General features: G+C 47.7%; 2 protein-coding genes across 5 annotated transcripts; both read right to left on the bottom strand.

Moving 5' to 3' along the window:
* Positions 1 to 6: 6 nt before the first annotated feature.
* Positions 7 to 14826, bottom strand: LOC108230196 (disintegrin and metalloproteinase domain-containing protein 10). 3 transcript variants are annotated; one of them, XM_017406214.3, is made up of 16 exons: positions 14646 to 14826; positions 11503 to 11653; positions 8990 to 9108; positions 8675 to 8833; positions 7973 to 8073; positions 7401 to 7580; positions 5956 to 6048; positions 5684 to 5867; positions 5394 to 5557; positions 5110 to 5293; positions 3612 to 3762; positions 3325 to 3508; positions 3092 to 3200; positions 2789 to 3009; positions 2572 to 2698; positions 7 to 1595 (listed from the first exon to the last, which is right to left on the bottom strand). In XM_017406214.3, exons 1-16 carry the CDS (start codon positions 14710 to 14712, stop codon positions 1411 to 1413), a joined length of 2379 nt encoding a protein of 792 aa, XP_017261703.1. In that variant the 5' UTR covers positions 14713 to 14826; the 3' UTR covers positions 7 to 1410. The 3 variants fall into 3 exon arrangements, with proteins under 3 accessions (XP_017261703.1, XP_017261704.1, XP_017261705.1); XM_017406215.3 differs by having other exon boundaries at positions 7401 to 7553; XM_017406216.3 differs by having other exon boundaries at positions 7401 to 7550.
* A 1961-nt stretch (positions 14827 to 16787) lies between these two features.
* Positions 16788 to 22458, bottom strand: fan1 (FANCD2 and FANCI associated nuclease 1). Of its 2 annotated transcripts, XM_017405608.3 has the most exons (14): positions 22334 to 22457; positions 20944 to 22099; positions 20716 to 20856; positions 20373 to 20574; positions 20061 to 20294; positions 19839 to 19970; positions 19455 to 19563; positions 19225 to 19344; positions 18954 to 19118; positions 18696 to 18858; positions 17799 to 17902; positions 17508 to 17702; positions 17231 to 17359; positions 16788 to 17128 (listed from the first exon to the last, which is right to left on the bottom strand). In XM_017405608.3, exons 2-14 carry the CDS (start codon positions 22019 to 22021, stop codon positions 16991 to 16993), a joined length of 2910 nt encoding a protein of 969 aa, XP_017261097.1. In that variant the 5' UTR covers positions 22022 to 22099; positions 22334 to 22457; the 3' UTR covers positions 16788 to 16990. The 2 variants fall into 2 exon arrangements, with proteins under 2 accessions (XP_017261097.1, XP_017261096.1); XM_017405607.3 differs by having other exon boundaries at positions 20944 to 22458.
* Between the last annotated feature and the right edge of the window lie 939 nt (positions 22459 to 23397).

Genomic DNA, 23397 nt, shown 5'->3' with positions numbered 1-23397 from the left:
GGGGTGGGGGGTTCGGTCCTTGAACCAGGAGGTCACCGCTGTTTAAGGAGTGGAACCAGCGGCTCGTCTCCTGTGGTCGCAATGAACACAACAGGGAATGTGTCGAGTGAAAGAACGGCACCAAACTGCTGCGTGACGCTCCTCCATCCTGCTGCTTTAAGACAAACCGTTTTAACAAAAAAAATTTTATTATTTCCACACTCATGTGATTAACTCCGCAACGTGACAACCGCTCACTTCCGCACCAATCCACGGCGGCCTTCACGTCGTGCGCGAACGTCATCAGCTTCTTCGGTTAGTGGTCAACAAGTCGCCGAACCGGGCGATTCTCACTTTTTTTTGTTTGTTTGTTTGTTTGTTCCCATGTCGCTGTATCCCACACGTGATGTTAGCAAGACATTTAAAAAAGACAAAAAGCAAATAAAATACAAATAAAATAAAAAAAAGAACCTTGAACAGAGAGGAGGCCTGGGAATGTTGGATATGTTGGGCCTTCGAGGTTCAAAATCAAATTCTAGCGGTCTAATAGAAGTGGATGAAACAAATCTGACAGGACTGTAGAGAGAACTGAAAACCGCTGAGTCTTCAACAGCAAGAAATCCGTGACGAGACGACCGTCACTCCTTCATTTATGTGTTAGAAATCCTGAGAGCACTAACCGAAAAAAAAAGAAAAAAAAAAAAATCAAAGAAAATCATTGTGAAGAATTACACATTTACAGTAGAAGAAATAGTTTGTTTTCACTTATGATACACTAAATATTTACAGTCACATGCAGAAGACTGTCTGCACGGGAGACCGGAGCCTGCGTCTTTTTGCCGTTTCGACATGTGTACGTCACAAAAAGTGCCACAAATCCTCATCAGGTGTCTCTCATTCCTGGCTTAGACGACGAGGGGAAAAGTAAGAAAAACCAAAAAAAAAACAAAAACAAAAAAAACCACGACTTACCAGTAGCCACGGGCTAATCACTCGGAGATGATGCTGCGAGAGAACCAAAAACACATCACAGAAGGTACTGAAGCTACACATGATCCCTTCACTCCTTGGCACGCCTTCAAAAAATAAAACAAAAAAATAAAAAAAAAAAGGAGAAGAAAAAAAAAATAAAACAAAGATGGAAAAGCGATGCTTTTGATCACACCGCGTTGAAAATGGCTGATGGTTCGAGTCCACTCCGCAAAGAGCCAGCCAAGTTGCCAGACGGCGTCTGCTCTTTGTCGCGCGTCCGTTCTGTCCGCAGGTGGAGGATATGACGACGACTAACAACCATGTCAGGCTTTTCTTTGGATGGAGTGACGCTTTTGTTTCCCACTGTAGGCACGAGGAGGAGCCAAGGCATTGGGGGAGGGGGGAGGAGGAGGACGAGGAGGAAGGAGGAAGGAGGCGGCCGGTTGCGAGGCCAGGGTCTCAGCGTCTCATCTGGCCCATCTGATAGTTCTCTCTAGGCTGACGGTGGTGCCGCTGGGGCTGCGCCTGCCGCTGCGGCGGCTGGGCCCGGCCTTGCCGCTGGCCGCCGTGGGCGTGCGGGTGCTGCGACTGGTGCTGCACCTGGGAGCTGGCGTGCTGCTGCGCTCGTCGCCTCTTCAGAGTGCCTGCCACGAGAAGAACATTATGAGACTAACTCGCCGCCGGGTTTGCTCCTGCATGAAAATGAAGGTCGCCGTCGGCAGAAACTGCAGGGTCACGGTGAACGCCTCGATCAATACGCCTCATATTTATCCCGGCACTTTCAATAAAAACACACCAGCTGTAAACAACAAAACATCCTTTTATTGTTAAAAGAACTTTATACAGAAATAATGAGCATCTTCTGCTTCCTTTTAGAGCTGAAAACTTCCCATTTTCTCTGTTTTAAAAGAAATTAAGTCACAAAATGAAGTAATTCTCATCTATATATGGTTTGTTATGAAAGTCTGACACCAAAACTGAACTGCTGCCTTCTTAAACTAACTGCTAACGAGCTGTCACTAATTGTGTAAATCTGTCATTGTCTTAGAAATCATAACAAACAGCAGAGTCTTAGATTTCCGCTGTCTTTATGTAAACCGATTCATGTGCGCAGCTCGCTGCCGTACGCTCACGCTCCGCTACTCAAGCTTTTTTTTTTTTTTTTTTCTTTTGGCGTAAGGAAAACAAAAACCTGCAGCTCTCTGATTTTTGTTTGCAGACATGGAGCGACAGATGGGGGGGAGGGGGTTCTATGACAAGGGAGGGGGAAGTACGAAGACAACGCGAGCGCAGCGCCGATGGGGAAATTCGTCGAACACAAGGGAGAGACCGCGTCGGCGCGATCGCCGTTTTAAGGGGCAGCTTTCGGCTCTGAATGGACTGAAACCAGCGACGTCATAACACCGGGTTAAAACTAAACAAATCCTGTGATGGAAGGATGAGATGTGAAGGTTTGGGTAAAACAAATCAGTTGAATTAAAAGTCTCTAACAGTACCTTCCGCTGGGTTGACGTGCTTTAGTGGGACACGCAGTTCGAACAACCTAAAGCTTAAAATTCAACGCTAACTGATTTGGAGCGCATAAGTAAAAGTTTCCGTTCTGCATATCAAAACACTCACCTGGAAGTGGTTTGGGAGGGGGAAGTTTGGGGTTACTGCTTGGCGTGTGGACGCTGCAGATCTTAATGAAACCAGCCATGAGCATGATGAGGGCGATGCCCATCAGCAGCACGGCCCACCAGTGAGCCTGGAAGAATGGAGAGCAAAATCCAACAGGATCAACTCACAGACACCGCGCGACTCACGGACGAATCAGGATCAGGAGACAGACACGTACCACGATCCACTCGGCGATGTTCTCGTACAGCTCGGGGTTAAAAATAGCTTTCTTTAGCCTGGCGAGCGGCCCATCGGCATCCACCAGCCGGCACTTCATGAACACGTCGCAGTAGCCCTTGAAGTCGTTGCACGGCGAGCCGGCCGGCAGCGTGGTCACCTTCTTGTTAAAGAAGCGGGCCAGGCGCTCCGAGCCCGTGCTGCTGCACGTGTTGGGGTTCACTGCGGAGACAAGAGGCAGGCGGTCAGCGCCCTGAGGAGGATGAAAGGGGGGTGTGGGGCTGAGGAGAGGCAGGTGACTCACTCTTCTCCATGCAGCACACGTGGCACAGCTCCGTCTCGTCCTTGCCATCTTGGCTGGCACACGTGCACGCTTCCAGCCCGTACTTCTCGCAGATGGAGCCGGAGCAGCCCTGCGGGGGAGGAGCACGGGGTGGGAGGGGGGGTGGGGACAGGCGAGATCAGACATCGGCTGGTATGAAAACAGGGTTGCCACAGCAACCGGTCCGCTCAGGTGCGAAGTCCTCCGTCACTCACCCCGTTGAGACAGACTTGGGTTTCTCCGTGGCAGGCGGTGAAGTTGGCCTTGGGCTCGGAGGAGGGGCACTGGGCGCTGACGCCGTTACACATGCCCTGGTGAGCGCACTCAGACTCCTCCCTGCACTTCTCGTTACGGCCCTTGTAGATGCACTCCTTGGTACAACAGGGACCCTGACTGGGGCTGGATGGGGGGAAAAAAACAAACAAACAAAAAAAGGACAATGACCTGGCAGATCTCTCTTACACAACGCCCCAACGTGTCCCCTGAAAACGTAAAACTCTACCTGCAGATTTTGTTGGGCTTTAATTTGCACTTTTTGTTGTCAGGCTGGTTGGCGTCGTAGCAGCACTCGTCTTTGCACTGATCGCTGTAGCCGCAGTCGCACTCCTCTCCGGGTTCGACCAGGCCGTTACCGCAGATGGGCTGACCGGACTCTGCAGGACAGAAAAAAAGTAAATAAAACTCCAGCTTCACAAAACTGCAGTCTGTAAAAACTGGAGAAAAGTTTAAAAACAAAAGAAATCAAACACAGGCTGTACAAAAATAAAAAAGAAGCTCATTACAAAACAAATCAATGTTTGCTGCAATAAACCAACAGAAATGTGTTGAAGCATACCCGCGTGTGAGCCCGGCACGAGAAATCTGAACAAAAACTGGAGCCGTTTGTGAAAAAGCATAAACATCCGGGTGTCACAGTCGCAGCGAAACGGCCCGCGTGACTTCGAGTCAAATAACCCAAACCAGCGAGCATGCGAAAGCTGTTTTATGACGTGCTAAATTTTTTTTTTTTTTAAACAACCGAGCCACTTTTAACCAGCTCCGCACAGGTAATGATGGGAAAATTACACCAACTGTGCCAGCTGCGACAAAAATAACAACAAAGACTACACGGGTCTGCCAAATATTGTCAGGGAAAAAAAAGAAAAAACTAAAGTGTTTAAAAGCAAATATCAGACAGCAAGTGTTCCCGTAGCTGGCTGGTTGAGTTGCCTAATTAGGATGTTTGGATAACGCTGATTTGCAGGGAAAGCAAAATGAGAATTAAAAGTCGAGCGTTCTTTAAAGGGAATGCGTGTCACCCGCCACCTTTTAGTTTTAGACTGAGATCATCTTTTGTTAAGAAACGGCAGAAAATAACGTTATGTGTGATCTCAGGAAATATATCCATGTTTGTGGTTTCTAAGGTTGACTGGCTGTGGCGGCCATCTTGAATCGGGTTGGTTTCAAAAGTTAAACAGTTGTAGAGATAAAGCCGATGATTATTTCCTGAAAGTTTCAATAAAATCTGTCCAGTGGTTTGTGAGATATTTTGCTAAAAAACAGGCAGCGTAGACTCCAAATAGGTTTCGGCAAAACTATAAGCAGACTGAACAAGATAATCTGTGCTCAGAATCCGTGTTGGGGTTCAGTCTCAGCTATTACCACACCAAGTTTCAGGTCAACATCTGTAAAATTGACTGAGTTATAGACATTTTTGTGGTTTTGAAGGTGAGTCGGCCGTGGCAGCCATCTTGAATCGTGCAGACTCCAAACGTTAATCAGCTGAAGATGTGCATCCAATGATTACGTTCTGCAAGTTTCATTAAAATTTATCCAGCGGTTCAGGGGATATTTTGGTAACAGACACACAGGAACAAAGATTATCGTCTGCCTCAGCCTTTCAGCGGCGGGTGAAAATAATATGCGGTTCGTGTTATGATCCCCTCCAGAGTTAAAATGGATAAAGAAAGAAAAGCAAACTTAACTAAAAAAATAAAATAACTGAAAGAAAAAGCTCATACCAACGAAACAGTTGCCTCTCTTTTTCTCCAGCACCTGGCTGATGTTGCGGATGCTACAAACGGAGAACTTGTTGTTGTTGAGCTTGTCTCCCGACGTGGCTCTCGCGTACATAATATAATTGCCCTTCTCTTTCTTGTCCTGGCTCTTGGATTCTCCAGGGGTGCACTCAGATCCGGAGTCGTGCTTCCGGCGAGGAAAAAAAATAAAATAATGGTTAGAAAGGGAAGAGATGAAAGTCGAACGCCGGTGAAGCCTTTTTACGTGCTACATGTAAGTAACTTACCGGGGAGCCAAAGTTGTGTCCTACTTCATGTGCAAAAGTGATGTGGGAGACTTTCGGCGGCACGTGGGAGGCGTAATTCTGCACGGTGATGATTCCCGTGTTCAGAGACTTCCTCTTCCCATCCGAGTACAGCTTGCTCTTTTCACAGATTCCTCCAGAGCTCCCTGGGAAGGAAAACACAAGCGGGAACGACCCCTGGAGCTGAAACCACTTCTTTCCCAAAGGTTTAGCACACGTGGGTTGGACTCGTTAGCCGAGAGGGGAGCGGCCTCTCTCCCTGCCTGCCTTACCTGAGGGGGCCCCCACCCAGGCCAGTCCCAGCACCCCGTCGTCGAAATCCCGGTCAGTAAAAACGTAAGCCAAGCAGTAGTCGTCGTGGTTCTGCTCCGAGTTCAGCTCCAGGAACTTCTCCACCCCGATGTTGGCGAAGCGGAACGGGTTGGACCGCTCTCGCTCGTCGTAGGTGGCGTTTATCTACGGGGAACGACAGAGCAACAGGTTCAGGCGGGGGGGGGACGAGAACTGAGACGCGAGCCGAAAAAAAACGGGAGGAAATGCTCACCCTGATTCTTTTCACCATGAAGCTGATGTTACGAATCCCCATGAAGTCCGTGCCCTGATAGATGGCGTCGATGGCCTTGACATGACTGGAGATCTAAACGTGCAAAAAACAAAAACAACAATCTCTGTTTAAGTTTCTGGGCTTAAACTGGAACAACCTGTTGACAAACTATAATCGACTGCTATATCGTTTTAGAACCCAAAAATAAATGGTACGTTGCTCAACGGAGCAGATTTATTGCATAAACTGTTACAAAATAGAAACCACAGGGAGAAAATGCTATTTATTTTAGTCTTTTGTATTGCTGTTCACTCTATTTGAATTGAATTCGGCCCCTATTATTACTGTAAAGAACAATAAGGACACAAAAGGAGGAGACAAGCAGCTGCCTAAGTGCAACATTTATTTACATTTATACCTAAAAAAGGTCGGTTACGTTAGGTGACTGAATGGTGCGAGTTTTAACGACATCACTAGTTGTTATAATGAAGTTTAATGTCATAATTTTACTGAAGACTTCAGTGGAAAACGCAACATTCCTTCAGCGTTCAGCGTCCTGCCGTTGCTGCTACAGCCACTGGTAAAAATGACGGAAACAACCCACGGACCGGTACCGGCCCGCGGACCGGGGCTTGGGGACCTCTGTTTAAACTGACACCTTTCTTTGTTGGATCCATGATTCACGTCAGTCTGCTTCGTGCGGCAGCTTTCCTTTTAACTGGAGACTAATAAACACACTCTTTTATTTTTTCCTCTACTTGATCAATTCTATTTCTCTCTCTTTTTTTTAAAATTGTTTCTCAACGCCAGAAGGTTTGAATGTCCGTGCTTCCTTTGCATAAAAACAAAATTAAACAACCGAAAGAGCCTCCTCCAAGAGTGCCGATTCCATCATCTCTGCCAGGCGCTGCAGACAAGCTCAGCAGCTCACAGAAACCGAAGGAATGGAAAAATGCTCTTTGTTTATTTGCGCTAATAGCTGCTGCTGCCCATTACAGATAAAATGTTCTGTGTATTTATTTATTTATTTTTTTATCTCTTTGTCACAGCAGGAGTCCCTGGCCCGGTGTGTCTGTGTTTATTTGTGTCCCTTTCCTGTCCTCTCACTCCCAGCTGGTTGGGGCAGATGGCCTCCCTTCCTGTGTCTGGCTCTGCTGGAGGTGTCTTCCTATTAAAAGGAAGTCCTTCCCTCCGCAACGTGCACGCCTCCCCGTGCACGGCGAGGACGGGGACTGAGCTCGGGATCAAAGTCAAGGCAACTTTGTTGGCTTTCTCAGCTAGACAGCTGACTTTGTCCCTAATAAATAAGATTATAACTGGATTTAATTTAAATATATTATATATACAAGGGATAAACCGGATTGACCTGGTAACTGGTTTTGTATTTTGCTGTGAAATTTAAATTTGTTAAACGTACCTGCGGCGTGTTTCTAGGAGGGGCTTACCTGAGCGATGACAGCTTCTCTGGTCTTGTAGTATTTGAAGAAGAGGTGGTCGGTCTGAATGAACAGCTGGCAGGTGTTTTTCTCCGCCTGGGCCATCCTCTTCTTCCTCAGCAGCACGGGGTCGCCGGACTCGGACTCGGCGCCGAGCTCCTGCTGCGAGCGGGAGTCGGACGCAGACGGCTGAATAAAACATACTCGTGGCAATTCTTGGTGAGTAAATAAATCACGCGAGGTATTTTTAGACCGTCATTCCTGAGCTGGATTTTGCGGACTGGACTACATGTGTTTGTGATCTGTGTTATCTGTCTTCATTTGTCTCAGAGTGCTGCACGCATGTTTGACGAGTCCCTAACACAGCAACGAGGATAAATTAGGTTTGACAGTACAAATAAAGGAGTAAAATGTTGCCTGTTACGCACAAATCTGCTTTTTATTGATATGTTTCAAGCTCTAAATTTAATATTTCAGATATAAAACCAGCTCAGAGACCGCCACGATGAGCATCTTTAACCTAAAGGAACACATTTGACATTTTCCCAGACCTATGGCTGCACTGCATCCCGTGAGCTCACCTTGGTCGGCTCCTTCACAGCCGAGGCTTGATACTTGTTCATCCTTTCAAACACGGAGCTGTCGGCGCAGCCTCCCTCTGGGCCGTACTTGTGCGGATAGTCTGAGCGACAGAGGCAAGACACAAAATGTGTTTGGATTATGGAGACGACGTTAGCTACTTAACCCCACCCCACCCCCCCCCATGAGTCATTCTATTCCGGGTGCTATTCACGATCAGCTAATGGATGTACTTATACGCCACTCGATACGCCCGGCTGTGCTGCGCGAGCTGTTGCTTTTCTGCCATGTTCATTAGTGTTTCCTCTCACGGTCCTGTTTAATTTGCCCCTCAGCTACTTGCTGTGTGTTCGCAGATGATTTCAAATTACGGGGTGCCGGTGTAGTGAAGTGTACTCGGTGCTCACGATTAGTACCAACACTGCGCAGACTGCTTAAATAAGCCTGCAGCCTGAGAGAAAGGTTGTATTACTCAGCTAATGAGCACCTCGGGTATCTCTCTGCTCCCTGGGGTGTGAGTGTGTGTGTGTGTGTGTAGGGGAGGGGGGGCAATCACACCAGTCTGCCATCAGCTCAGCAGCCCTAACCTTACACTTTTCTTGTCACACATTTACATAGGCATGTGGCAAATTACACAGGCCGGATGACACAAAGAAAACCCCCTGCCAAAGTTGTTTGTGCGGGCGCAGGTGCGAGGGACTCACGTATGTCGTCCTCGTGGTATATGACAGAGTGGAAGGGCACGTCTTTGCCCTCCAGGTACCTCTCCGCTGGCTCCACGTAGTAAGTGCCGTGGTAGCTCTGCACAAAGCCCTCGAACTTACCATCTACAATGGAGCCGTGAGTCAGAGTGCCTTTCTCACCTGGAGAAAAAAAATAAAATAAAAATCCAAACAGAGCTGTTTCGTTTCCAAAAGGCCTCAACGCGGGAATGAAGGCACTTGGGTTTCATAACTCGACGAGCTTCCGGGGCCCTGGGGCGGGACACCGAAGCAAGCGTGTTCGAATCGCAGCCCTACCGTAGAGTTCACCGGTGTAGATGTGGGAAGTGTCGTACGGGATTTCTTCTCCTGAAACATCTACCTTCAGATCTGGGGCAAACAACGTGGTGTCCCTTTTCATTCTTAAGTTAAAATGCCTGAAATGACAGAAAAAAAATAAATAAATAAAGTGAAAACAAATTGGACAGTTCATTTCTCTGGAACAAAGACGACACAAGAACTGCATCAGATTCCAGGTGAAATCTTATCTTCTTTTGAACAGGAAGTTGGCAAATCAGCACGTTATCGCCACGCATCAGGCTGGAGCGGAAACCGAGGACCCCAGAATCAAACACTGTGACGCAGCTGAGCCAAACGTATGAACCTGTGTGCGTCGGCACGGCCACAGTGGCTAAACACGAAAGAGCATGTTTACGAAAAAAATGAAAAAATGAAAATAAAGGGCAGGGCAGAGGATCGTGACAAACGAATGTTTTTCTCTATGGTAGTATGAACTTCATTCTGTTAGAGGAGAGGACGCCGCTGCGTTCATTTAGCAGGAAACTAACAAATAATTAGGACATCCTAACGACGTCGGGCTGCACTTTGCTGATCAAACATCTGGCAAGAAAACAAACAGATTCCAGTAAATTTTTGGTTCAAGGCAACACTGCTTCTTCTTCTTCTTTTTCTTCCTCTCTTTTCTCCTTTCAGGGGTCGCCACAGCGAGTCCTCCTCCTCCATCTAACTCTGTCCTCTGTCCTCACTCCAACTACCTCCACGTCCTCTCTGTGTCCAAACATCTCCTCTTTGGCAACACCCGCACAGCTGTTAGGCTACTGTTCTCAAGGAACATGCAAAAAAAAAAAAAAAAAGTGTACATTATAATAAAATAGTACAAATAAGTTCCTACACAAGACCAAGAAGCTGCGAACCTACTGATAAGAAAATGCATTTTCGTTTCCTGGAACAATGGACTCCTGCGGGTCTCTTCTGACTCGGGAGGCATTTTGTTGGCACGTCTGAGCGGTTTTTATCCCAAGTGATGTGGGATCTGTTCAGCTGACAATACCCCCCCCATTCGCAAGGCTCGAGCGGCCGCTGAAAGGTTTTATACGTGTCAAAATGCTGCGAATCGCATAAAAAAAAAGGTCTTTTTACACCGGATCTCAACATTAATGAACTCTTACGATAAAAAAAAAAAAAAGAAGACGGTGGAACCTCTCGGACTCTTGAAAACGTTTCGCCTCTCGTCCGAGAAGCTTTCCGAGTTCAACCCTTCATTTTGTTCTGGACTTTCCTGAGCTCTAAATACGGCTTGGAAGTGAGAGAGAGCTCCTCAGATGAGAAGAGAATTGAGTTAATGAGTTAAAACAAAACAAAACAACAAAAAAAAATACATCCATCTGCATTCAGTTTCATTTGTTAGGACTGCCCTGCCCTGACAGACGATCCAGGGGAATTCAAGAGCCTTGCAGAGTCACCACCAAGCTGTTTTTTTTCCCCCAGATGCGACGTCGACACACAGTCATAACTTATTTAGACGGTTTAGTCGTTTCCGCCCCCTGTAGTTACTGCTGCACTTTCCTTGGACCCGTTATCTTACTTTTTCATTCACTGAGAGCTGCTGCAGCAGAGCCAATAAGCGTAGAAGCGATAACAACAAGGGGAGAAAGAAAAAAAAAAAATGCCGGAGAGACACGACGGGCCCTTGCGCAAAATCCTCCTCGACACGCTCGGAACAAAACGCTGCAATCACCGTAGCGTCCAACCAGGAGGAGCTAAATGTGAAGAAGATTAAATGCAATCATCTGATCAAGACTCAAAAAGTATAATCATAAACAGGACTCTTCTCGCACGTCTTTCTCTCTCCTTTTTATGAAGCAGAATCGCCGTTTAGGAGCTGCAGGACGATACGCAGCGTTTGCCAAGTTTCAAGCCAGATGGTAGTGACTTTGTTTGTTAGAAAGTCTCCAAATGCCACGTCTTTGGGAAAAAAAAAAAAAAAAGGACAATCTGAAGTTCTCCATCCATCTGAGCAAATGAAGCCTATTTTAAAACAACTAATTCATCTGCTCGTGTGATCACGAAACCCTCAAATGCAGTCGAGGAAAAGCTCGTTTTCTCTCACGAATAATCCGAACCCCCCCCAAGATTATCGCCATCTAAATCCCATAAAGGGACAATCTGCACGAGCCGAAAGATAACACTGCTGAACGTCCCGTTTTGTGGTGTTTAACCGAAAGGAAATCATCTAGCTTCTATCGAGCCGGCCCCGAACAAATAAAAACTAAATGAGAACAAATCAAGGCACACTTCTAAAATTCAGATATACTTCGAAGCTAATGGTGGGATGTTTCAAACCACTATTAACGGGGTTTTCAGCGAATGGCAACGAGCGCGAGAGAGGTTCGAGCCCACGGCCGGCTCCGTTTACAGAACTCTGACCCGCAGACAGTGGAGGTAAACGGGGTTAGTTGAGAGGGCGCAGCCTAACGATCGGTCAAAAAGCTTTGGGGGGGGGGGGGGACAAAAACAAAAAGCGAACAAACCTCCCGTGGGCGTGAAAGTCTAAGTGGAGGAACTTGTCTTCGTGGGAGAGCGCCCTCTTGGCCCTCTGGTGCTTGGTGTGGACGAGCTCGGTGTCGTACGACAGGCCTTCATAGTGACGGATGTACTTGTTCAGGGGGTTCCTGTAGTGTCCTGTGAGGGAAAACCAACAAAGAAGATGAAAAACATAGTCTCAAACACAACCTCCCCACAACTCTGCTTCTGCCGAACGACGCCGCAGCGACCGTCCTCATCTCCTCACCACTAACAGCGGACAGCTTTCTTTGCCATTTTTGGCTAAACACGCTTAATTTTGGGGTAAATACGCTTAAGTCTCATCAGCAAGCAACGACGCAGCCACCGTGTAATTATCTGCCTCCCTTTTTTTTTTACAGAACTAAGACACTTTTGAACTCATGGGGTTTTTTCAAACACTTTTAAGACCAGGCAATACAACGGACATCTCTGAACATCATGTTAAAGCCTGTGACCACATCAAGAAACGGACAGATTACTGAATAAACGGATTACAGAATGCTCTCTTCTCCCACACAGCAGCTCATATTCGGTTTTTGTTACATTTATGGGGGGAAAAAAAAGTAAAACTTTGTGCTGGGAAAATGTCGTCCTGTGAATTACTCGAACAATCAATCCCAAGCCTTTATTGCTCGTCTTTATTGGGAACGCTGTTATGGGTTTCTTGGGAAAAACAAAACAAAAAAAAACCCTCGCTGCTCCTTGGCTGAAAGATTACCAGATTATGTTATAAAACACCGTTCGTGGCACCGGAGCGTCGCAGGCCAAATGAAAAACGGAGAGCCGAAAGACAGAGCCGACTCAAAGCCTTACAGAAATTCTCTGTTTGGTGACTCAAAAGTGCGAGAAAACCGCGAGAAAACAGATTTCCACTGAGCGACCAGCCAGCCGTGCTGCCAATTTGTTCAAGTTCCGCTCAATTTTTTGGCCGCGCAGATTATTTTTCATGTTATTCTGAATTAATTAATTGCTGGAGCCCACTTTAGAAATGAAGGCAGGCAGGCAGACTTGGAGCAGTTTTAAAATAATCAGGATCCATCATTTAGTGTGGGCTTTAGACCTGGATGTTGGGGATGGGGGGGTGGGGGGTCGAAAACACAAGAAGTCAAATAGAGAAGAGGCTCGAGGCGCCCGCAGTAACGTCACGACTACTTTGAACACATTTCTGAACTCCACACGGCGATACCTCGGCGCCCGAACGTTTCAGGACGAGTGTTGACCGCCAACCGGCCACAGTCCAGAGAGAGGCTCCGTTCAAAATGGCCTCTGCACCTAGTATGGAAAAACTGCAGGACATTTTAGTCGTTCACACAAAGGAGACGCGTGTGCAACGACAAGCTCAGTTGGTCCGATCCGATAAAAAAACAAAACAAACAGGACTACACCACGACATTTGCACGCAACAGGTAAAGAGTTCTAGTTCTGCGAAGGTTTTCGCTTGAAGACACAAAAGCTGGACACTGAACGTTTTTCCTTCGGGAGCGATTTTCAGCGACGTTCCGGATCCACTGAGGTCAGCTGAATGGAGTTCGCCAAAATCTGGAATTTTGCACAAGCGTTGCGCTGCTGTCAGTCAGAACATAAAACTGCTTTCTGCTGGGGGAAAAAGCTGAAGTCTGCCATCATTCCAGTTTTGTTTTGTTCTTTTTGGGGACATTCCAGGACGCTGATGTTCTCGGTCTACGCCCAGACTGGTCAAAGCCGTTCTGTTTTGGGAACCAAGGAACATACTCGGCGTCAGGCGTGTCGTAAACGGCGTTGTGGCCGACGGTGGACGTTTCAACGACCGTGTGCCTGGACGGTTTGGTGACCTGGAACTCAGGGTTGGGTGGCGAGTCCGTGAGGTTCTACGCCACCTCAGCGGTGGACGTGAGGGGACAGGACTTCTTGTCAACCATCTGATTCACTCAAACACACCATGATATACTCAATTTTAAGCCAGCGGACTACTTCCTTCCGTTCAGAGAAACTAACACTTCTGTTTTAAACGCGCACACTTGGTTTCTCCTGAAAGACTGAGATTGTTAAAGATAAAGAGATGCCATAATTTACTGTACGAGGTAAAGATGTGGAACAAGGAGGAGACGGGAGACCAGATTTCAACTACTTTACTGTTCATAAGCAGCCTGAATGAAATATTTAGGGAGCAACATTAAATTTTTCATCAAGATGACTGTGAGAAGTGAGGAAACTCATGACTATAGCAGTGAAATTACTTCATCTGTCAGGGCCTGGGAGAAAAAAAATTAAGAAGCAGGGACTGGTGATTTAAAACAAATTTAAAAAATCAATGCAAAACTCCATTTATGTAAGATGCAAGTTGAGAAATAGAGATCTGGGTGCTCTTTTTGACCCCAAAAATTTGAATTTAAATGTCTTAGAGTTTTATAGAGGTATGAAGATTTATTATTTATCCTCACATACGATTAAAGAGCATAATATCTATTAAAGGAGGCAATTTTGTTGCCAACAACTCGTCGCATTTAGCAATTTTTATTGACCAATTCTTACAGAAAGAACAACAAGGCAGGAGATGACGACACGGACAGGAGAAAATAGAAATATCTCTTAAAAAAATAAAGAATCATTTGTGTGGTTAAGCTGCTTCCGCCCACGTAAATGTCGGTGGTTGGATTTCGGTGGGGGTGAAACTGTTGCCGTTAACTAGCACCGAGCTAACGGTCCGCTTCTCCATCTTCTCACAACAATGGCTGTCGGCAGCTCGCTCGCTCGCTCGGCGGCGGCGGCGGAACCGGCCCCCGGAGCCGGCCGCGAAGGCGGTGACAACCCGCGGAAACGGCTCGCCTCGGGTCGGTTCGCAACGGGCTGACCGCGCGCGCGCGTCGCCGTTTCGGCCTCCGAGCTGCGCGTGAGTTCCGTTGGTTCCCCCCCTCCCCGAAAGTAAGCGACGGCGAAAAGGGTGCAGTCCGCTTCACAACAAGCAGGCCCCGCCGCTGATCCTTTCCTCCTCCACCACCACCCACCCCCCACACCCGCCCTCCACAGCTAGCTGACGGGCTATCGGGATCTCTCCGCTCCCGTCTCAGCCGCCGAATCGCGGATTTACCGCACAAGCCCGTGAGGTTTCCTCCCAAAATGCCTCACTCACCTTGGGTGCAGCTTAGTAAATACACGAAGAGGAAAGCTTGAAGGGGTAGCACAGATGACAAATCCATTGTTAGAGCATTGATCCCGATTTCACTTTATTGTCCTATTTAGGTAAGCGCAGACGCCCTGTGTGTTTGTTGCAGTTTCCTCTCATCGCCTCCTCTGGCTCCTGCGTCGTGACGTCAGACGCAGGGAAAGCTGGGATCCCTGCCTCCCCCCTCCCAAAAAAAAAGCGTCCATGATCCAAAGCCTGAATACATAACTAGTATGGCAGACCGTTGTATCAAATATTAAAACTACACTCCTTTTAATAATTGTGTGAATGCTGAATTAAAACGTTCAGCTACTTCAGGAGATGGGTGCTTTGACTTTTGGTTTTAATGACTTTTACACTTTACAGAATATTAAACTCGCTTTTACAAATACAAATTTGCCCAATAATAACATTAATATCGCCTCAGTTCCTAAAAAAAAACATTGTTAAAATCTGATTCAGCATGCTTAACCTACTTTTGTCTTCTTGTGCTGCTTTTAGCTACTGTTCTGCTATTTCTAGCTAGCCCGTAACTACTGTTAGCTAGCCTTTTGCTACTGTTAGCTTCTAGTTCCCATTTGGCTACTTGTGGCTTTTAGATAGTTTTGCTTCATTAAGCTAACTTTTTGCAACATTTAGGTTTTAGTTAGCATCTTTTCTATTTTATTAAATGTAGCTAACGTTTTATTTTTAGCTTCTAGCTACCATTTTGCTACTTGTGGCTCTTAACTACCGTGTTGCTACATTTAACTAACCTTTTGCCCACATTTATGTTTTATCCAGCATTTTTTTTTTCACTTTTAAAATGTAGCTAATGTTTTATTTTACGCTTCTAAGTACCATTTTGCTACTTGTGGCTCATAGCTACTGTTTTGCTACACTTAGCTAACCTTTTGCATCATCTTCTCATAGCTTTGCCAATTCCGTTTCAGCTCCTTCGGCGTATATTTCAGTGAAGTAAATCAGCATTCACACACATTAAGCATTTATTAGTTCAAATCTTTTTGAATATTCAGAGTTGTATTTGAGAGGTTTTCCTTTAGGAGATCTAGAACTAAAATCCTGACATGTAACAATTACATTTTTGATTTAATGAAATGGGAGTTTCTCCCAGAAGGAGGTCTATTTCAGATCACGTTTCTGTGAGTATCTAACGTTTAAAACCCAAAGATTGTGAAAAATAATGTCAAGTCGTTTGTCCGTAAAAGACTGGCATTCAAGATATTTGACATTTTTACTGCGGTTAGGAGTAATGATGGATATTTGAAACATCTGTTTTAGATTAAGAAGAATCAAATTATGGATATCTGGTTTAAAGAGCCTAACTATTAAATAATAAATGGGCTTGCCATACAGCTCAACATATGGGCACAAGTATTCCTCTTAGAAACAGGCTATAATAAATCCAACAAAACAGACAATAAAACAGGAAAATCAAACCAAAGTTATATTTAATACTTCAGTAACCACATATTTATTTATCATTTCACAATAAATTCAGTTCAGCTACAAAAATGTAGCATAAAACAGTATCTAGTCCTAAAAACTTTGACTGAAATGAACTTTGCAGCCGTGTCTTTGTTTGCTGTAGTGTAATAAAATACTTTGTTACCATCGTGGTATGACTCTCAGCTACAACCGTGCAAGATTTTAGGCCAGTAACTGCAAATCTGACCGAGTCATAGCCATTTTCGTGTCAGCTGATGTCGCTCAGCTGTGGCGAGCATCTTGATTTGCGTTTGCCCCAGAAGTTAATCCGTCCTAGAGGAATATCCAGTGATTATTTCCTGAAAGTTTTGTTAAACTCCATTTAGTAGTTCATGAGATATTTTGCTAACAGACGCAGACAAACATTCACCTTTCGTCAGCGTCAATCAATATTTAAGCGTCATGATTTTCTTTCTTGGCACCAGATGATGTTTGACGACTTATGGGGTGTAAAAAAATAAAATCTAAACAAAACCCAATAATTAACTCCATAAGAAACTCGTGGAGCTGATGCCGTTTATAGAGAAAGATGAGTGGTCGTTGCTTGGTAACCGAAAGCTGGATGATATCGTGTTTCAGAAAGGGTTTGTGTGGTAGTTGGATCCATTTTTTGGTCACACATCACCTTAAATTATCTGCAAGCTGAGCCTTTTAGAAGATAAAACGCTTCATTACCTGTGATACGGATCAAACTCATACTGATGTGGAGCATCAATTAAAACAAAACGCTGTTTTTTTTTTCTTTTAACCCACAGAGTCCGTTCCCTGGTGTCTCCATTTGGACTCCTTGGTCAGCAGCAGGTCCATCCCGTCAGCCCCTCGCTTCATTCCAGGCGGTCCCCTCTGGCTCCGGTGGCCGTCACGTGGCACACCTCAACGTCGGCCCCCAGCTTCTGCAGCTCGTCCAGCCAGATCTGCTGCTTGTGGGACAACCGGTCGTTGGGGCCCTTCACCTCCACCAGCTGCAACGGCGTGACATCAGCGGTTACCCGGGACGGCGACGAGCCTCTGGACTCACGCGAGGAGGACAAACGTGTCGTTTGAAAACCAGTCGCTGGACTCACCTTGTAGCTGTTGTCCGAGGTGTTCCACACCACAAGGTCAGGCAGACCTCCGCGGCAGTGTCTGTAGTCTTTGGCCATTCGCTCTACGATTCCGCCTAGGAAGGCTCCTCCGAGGCACCCAACGAGAGACTGCGAACAGAGCATAAATGAGAGGGAGTGAGGGTTAGAGCCACGCTGGTGCCTACAGTAACACAGATACGTATTTATAGACGAGCAGCGGGACGTAAACAGTGACTGATGACACTGAAGATCCACGTTTCCGAGCGGCAGTGGATACCTGCGCCTGCTGGACGGACGAGAAACGCTCCCAGCTGACCAGTGAGCACGCTCTCCCCTCCTGGGAGCTCCAGGCATCTCCCAGCATGCCGCGCAGCGTTTCCGCAGAGGCCTCACGAAGCGTCTGGACACGAGACGCGAAGGCGTCCTTCCTGTTCTCGTAGAAACAGTCGGTGTGAAGATCCAGGGGGCAAGTCTGCGAGGAGAGAGCCAAGGGAGGAGTTGAGCCTTTCTACGGGGGGTGGTGTGCGCGCGCGTGAAAACACCAAACCCCCGCCGCAGCTCGCCTCACCTGGTACGGATTTCGGAAGACGTCTGGAATGCCGCACATGAAGATGACGTCCCACGTCAGAAGAGCGAACAGGGTTGAGAACGTCGATCCTTCCCCGTGGATCCCTGCCACGCAGAAGAAGACACGTTTACGCTGCTCTGTTTTTGGATGTAGCAGCAGATTTTCTGCTGCGGTTCAGCAGTTCGTGTACACGACAACAACGCTTCTTTTTTTCTGAAACCGAAGCTTCCTGAAGCCAGGTCTCAGGGTAGAGATATTCGGATGCTCCTGTTCGCATTTTAAAGGAAGCTGCAACGTGTAAAATCGCACATGGCGCACCGCAGGCTGCAGTCAACAGCTGTTCTGCACATGCACAAGTAAATCAACAACAATAATAAGAGCAGATAACAGAGTGCTGTTCATGTTATTCGTCCTTTTCAACATGGAGCAGTGACCCAATCTCACCGTAGGTCCAAAAAAACATCTGTGTATGCACCATTTTGGTTATAATTGTTTACATGCTCCAGGCTAGATGAGTGTCTGATTGAAAGCCTGGCATCTGTGTTGCCAGATATGCGATAATTGCTATTTTATGACATAGTTTTAGGGTCAAGTTCCCCTCTTTTTCGGCGCACATGTTCACCAATCACAGCACACAACTAATCGCACTTCATATAAGAGAGTTTGTGTCAAAATACAATCATCTTAAAGCGACAATACGATAGTTCGTCATTTCTTATCTGGCAACCCTGCATGGCATAGACTGAATGAGTGCAGCCGTATCCATGGAAATACGGGGTTTTTTTTTTCCTTGTTGATTTGCCTGAATAAACACTGAAGAACGTCTGCAGAGATGATTCTCGTGTAAACAGAGCCTGGGTCCCCGCGGTCTCCAACAGGAGATTAAATGTGGCTCACCTTGGTCAAACCCTTGTTTTCTGTAATGAGCCAAACACAGCTCTTCCACCGAGCAGATCACAGTCGCACGAGCATCCTCTTCCCCCTCTTTAGTGGCCGGGAGGAGAAACCTGGATTTCCCCGTGCCACCCTCGTGAGGAAACAGCTGTCCTCGAATGGTCACCTGCGAGCACAAATACACTTATAAATGATTACACCTTCAGTATTACCCAGATGTCCCCCCCCCTCTCGACACTGGAATATTGTGGAGAAACTGACATGTCTGACATCTTGGACTTGAACAGTGGGCAGGTCTCGGAGCTGGAGGCGGTACTTCCTGCAGCCGGCAGCCTCTTTCATCCTCAGGGCTCTCTGATGGAGGGAGAGCTTATGTCCTGTTCGCACCAGGGGGTCCGACAGCCCGTCTCTGATGGCACAGATAGCCTAAGAGTCCGGGAGAACAAAGAACACAGTCCAATAAATGGGAGAACGTGGGGAGAAAAGGACTACTCGATCAGATTAAGGCATCGTCTCAACTACTTGTGCTCACTTGCTGAGGCTCTTTGAGGTGCTGGTGAAGGTTCAGCGCCAGCCGATCCCACCATCGCCCGCGACTGTCGGGACAGTAAACGCGCTGCTTGAGCAAGGACCGCAGCTCTTCTACTGCTTCCTGGGACAAAACGGCGACAAATCCTCGTCATTCTTTTAAAAAAAATGTAGCATAGTATGTAGTATGTATTTAGTTTTATAAGCACGTCTGGTTCAGGGAGCACGGTAAACCTCGTAGCGGCGCAGCCTCTGCAGAATCTCCACTCCCCTGGAGAAGATCCGAGTGTAAGCCCATCCTGCGGTGAAGCTGCGGAGGAAGACGGGCAGCTCCTCCTGGTGACTGCGCGGCAATTAGAGGGTCAGAATTAGACGACAGGATTTTGAACTAGTTCACAGGGCAAGATTTTTATGATGATTTTGTCCTGATTTTTCCCTTCCGACAATCTCAGAAGGCCCCGATCATCGGGATGACTCTCAAGCGATACTCCTGCCGTGTGTCTGATCAAACCTGGTCTGCCTAAGGTTTTTTGTCATCATGTGTGCCATCTCTTATGTTTTGAAAATTGTCTGCCAATTTTGAAATCTTGCCATGTGAACCAGGTGTTAGGTTCTGACCTCAGGTCGTGGTTCGCCCTCAGCTCACACCAGGCGTGTTTAGCGGCCGTGTAAAGCTCCAGCGCCACCTCCCACCGACCGCCCTGCATCTCTGTGGTGACCTCCAGGAGAGCGCGCATGGAAGCTTCATACCTAGTGAGATGGATGGAGTCATGGGTCACTGTTTTCCACCTGTCTTGGTTATTTAAAATACACGAGAAGCTGCTTCGGGAGTTCCCCTACCTGATAAGATCCTCTCGATCTCGAAACACCTTGGCCACCCGCTGCACTGTGTACTCCGGGAAGGCCAGGCGCCCCGAGTTCACCAACAGGATGGTGAAGAGCTGGTTCTGGCCGCCGGCCGCCATTTCCTCCTCGTCCATGGTGTCCGTCAAAGAGAAGAGCAGCAGGACGCGAGAGAAAACAGCCCGGGGACCACGAGACAGGCGCACGCAGGGGCCGGCGAGCTGCTTCGCCCTTTCGACAAAGAGAAACGAGGCCGTCAGCGCCACAGCCCCACGTGACCGTGACCACAGAGCGGACGACTGGCCTCACCGTCCGAGCATGACTGTCCCAACGCTGCTCCGGGTGGAGGCCAGAGAGAAGAAGGACTTCTGCCTGCTTAGGCGGAGAAGCCCATCGACCAACTGCTGCTTCTGAGCGCTGGAGCCGCCCAGGTGGAAAGTCTTGGCAAGAGCTCTCAGCTCAGGGGCTGGCAGGAGCTCCAGAGCCTCCCCGAGGTCCTCCAGGTCCTCCTCTTTGAGACGGATCAACAACACAGGTGGACAGGAGTTAATCTACATGTTTCTGTTCATAAAACAGGTCAAATCAAGGGGGAGTTTTATCCAAAATTCTTACATGTGTGGTATGAAAGTAAAGTTATATTTGGGTCGTTTACCTGTCTGCAGAAAACCACTCTGAGCTAGCTCCAGTGCCACAGGTCCCAGATTACTGCAGATCTCCTCATAATCCAGTTTACTAACTTGGAGCCATTTCAGCTTCCTCTGAAAGAGCCTCACGTACAGCTTCTGAGCCACCACTTCGGGAGATAAACAAACAAACAATCAGGAATTCGTTTTTGTCACTTGTTATTATGGTTCCGCCGACTTGACGCGTGACAAAACACCTGACAAGTCGTCGAACGCGCGCACGGCTGACATGTCCCCCTGGTCGAACAGAGCCGCGTCGTCCTCGTTCTCCAGCACGGCGTGCAGCACGGTCCTGAAGTTGCGGAGGTAGTAGGGAAGTGGCGAGGAGGGAAGTGGCGAGGAGGGACTGGCGCTCCGGTTCTCCACGGCACTGGGGTCCTGAACCGAATCCACGCGGGTACCCGCAGGACGTGTCCCTTCTGGAGTCGGAGCCGGGCCACAGGAAGAAGACGGCGCCTCAGTTTCAGGTGGATTTGAGCTTTGGCGAGGCGAAGCCTGCTCCGGTTCTCCTCTCGTCCCCTCAAGTTTGGATGTCTTTCGGAAACCAAACTCCCTCCCAGTGGAGGTCACTTCCTTTCTCCTCTTTGCTGGCTTGGACAGAGGACCTGGCTGGACCGTGTCAGATTTAAGTGCTTTGTGTCCCGTCCCTGAACATGATGCTGCTAGAGGGTCCAGGATGGAGGCTAAGACTTCAGCACAGTCTCTCTTGTCCTCCTCTAAGCTCTGGATCAAAACATTTTCCTTCTGGGAGCTGCTGAGTGTCTCACTGGGGGCAGAGCTGTCCTCTGTGGGGTCCCTCTCGGGCCTGCTGCGACATTTTCTGGACAGCTTAGAGGACAGACTTCCCAAGTCAACAGTCCGGACCACAGTCTTGCTGTTCACTGCCCGCGGTGTCTGCTGGCAGCTGTTCTGTTTAAAGTACGGGCTCGTCTTGGTTCCTCCCCCTTCCACTTTCTGACCCGGCTCCGGGGACTTCGGGGGACCGGTTCTGGGCGACACCCGGGTGTCTGACACGGCGTCGGTGCTCCCGGCGGGGCTGCCTCCCCTCTGGAAGTTCGGACACTGCCAGTCGATGTGCTCGTTGATCCGGAACCTCGGTACCAGCTGGCCGCACAGGGGGCATGCCAGTCGGGGTGGAGGCTGGCTGCTGAAGAACGAGGCGATGGTGCCAGAGGTCCCAGCTTCATCATCCCCCTTCTTCTTCTTCTTCTCCTCCTTCTTCTTGGACAGCGACAGCCTTCTCTTCAGGTTGCCTTCCTTGGCTCTTCCTGTCATCTCGAAAGCGGGGGGACTCGGTCAAAGCTGCGTTTTCTCACACCTTCTTCTCGTCGCATAATTTGCGAAGGAGCTCAACTAAATATGAGAGAGGTGGAAGGAAAAAATAAAAATAAAAAATAAAGTTACAACCTTGTCAAGCTTGCTAAGTTGCTAACCGGCGGCAGCGCTTGCAGATAAACGATCCCGCTTCTCAGGCGCAACCAGTAGAACCCAAAGTACCGAACCGAGCCGAGCGTACCGGCTCGTTTACGTAAACAATGGCGTCTCGCCACTGTTTTAGAGCCTTTAAGTCTGTCTAAATTTACTTACACAGTGTGGTGTGTGTCTATGCGTGTGTTTCGCACACACGGTAAGATGCTAGCTGCACTGCTAACCAACGGCTAAAAACAGCGAGCTATTACTGCTGCGTTCAATGTCCATTAAAAACCTCGGATCCGGGACAGACGCTGGGCTTAACCTGTTCCCACTGACACATATATGTATACCTATCTATGACTTGTTCCAGTCACGAGTCAGTAAGCTTTTGTAGTTGTTCTGCTCGGTGACCAGGCTAACGCAACCACGTGACAATATATTTCTTGGTGTTTTATACATCCAAACACAGCGGCAGCGTGTTTGTTTTACAAATGAACTGATTTATAGAGCTACAAACCAAATACAAATGTCGCCACTTTTATGAGTGAAGCAGCCATATTTGATTTTGAGGTCAAACTCACTTTCCAAGTCAGAGTTTTGACTTCAAGTGGGGCGATACCAATGACTTATATGGATAGACATGACACGCCGCTTTAAAGGCTCGGGCCGAGATGCGGCGAAAGCGGCGCCATCTTGCTACAGTAAACTTAGAGGCGCAGAGCTATATAAACAATGCTGAGGACTAACGAAAGTGGATCAATGTCCCCACATTCATTCTTCACATACATTGTTACTTTATTTACAGAACAGATGTTCTTTGCTGATGCAGTGCTCATGAACAGCCTGATACCTTTTTCTGCTGCTGTGAGGATGTGGACTACACCTTGTGATGGTGTGACAAGCCCCCCTTTGTTTTTCAACTCTAACAACTGATACAACTCCTCATGACATGGTTGAACAGCAGCTGACACTAAGGATGCTTTGCAAACATCACAACATACAGCAGACATGATCCGATGCACAACAAACCCTGCAATGTAGGTGACAATGTTTGACACAAACATAATGTTTTATTGATATCCACGTGCAGTATGTGTGGTCCAAGTTGTTGTCGTTAAACGGCGACTCTGCCGCCTCACGATGCCCCGCTTCAGACAACCTGAGGCATTGTGTGCCGTCCATGATGGCCACATTTCTGCTTGCGCTGGGTGACACTCCGCTGTGCTCAATCAGCTTAC

This window comes from Kryptolebias marmoratus, linkage group LG11 (assembly GCF_001649575.2).
Source record: "Kryptolebias marmoratus isolate JLee-2015 linkage group LG11, ASM164957v2, whole genome shotgun sequence".
Lineage (NCBI taxonomy): Eukaryota > Metazoa > Chordata > Actinopteri > Cyprinodontiformes > Rivulidae > Kryptolebias > Kryptolebias marmoratus.
Note: the sequence above shows the minus strand (reverse complement) of the source record. Positions and strands in the feature narration are given on the sequence as shown.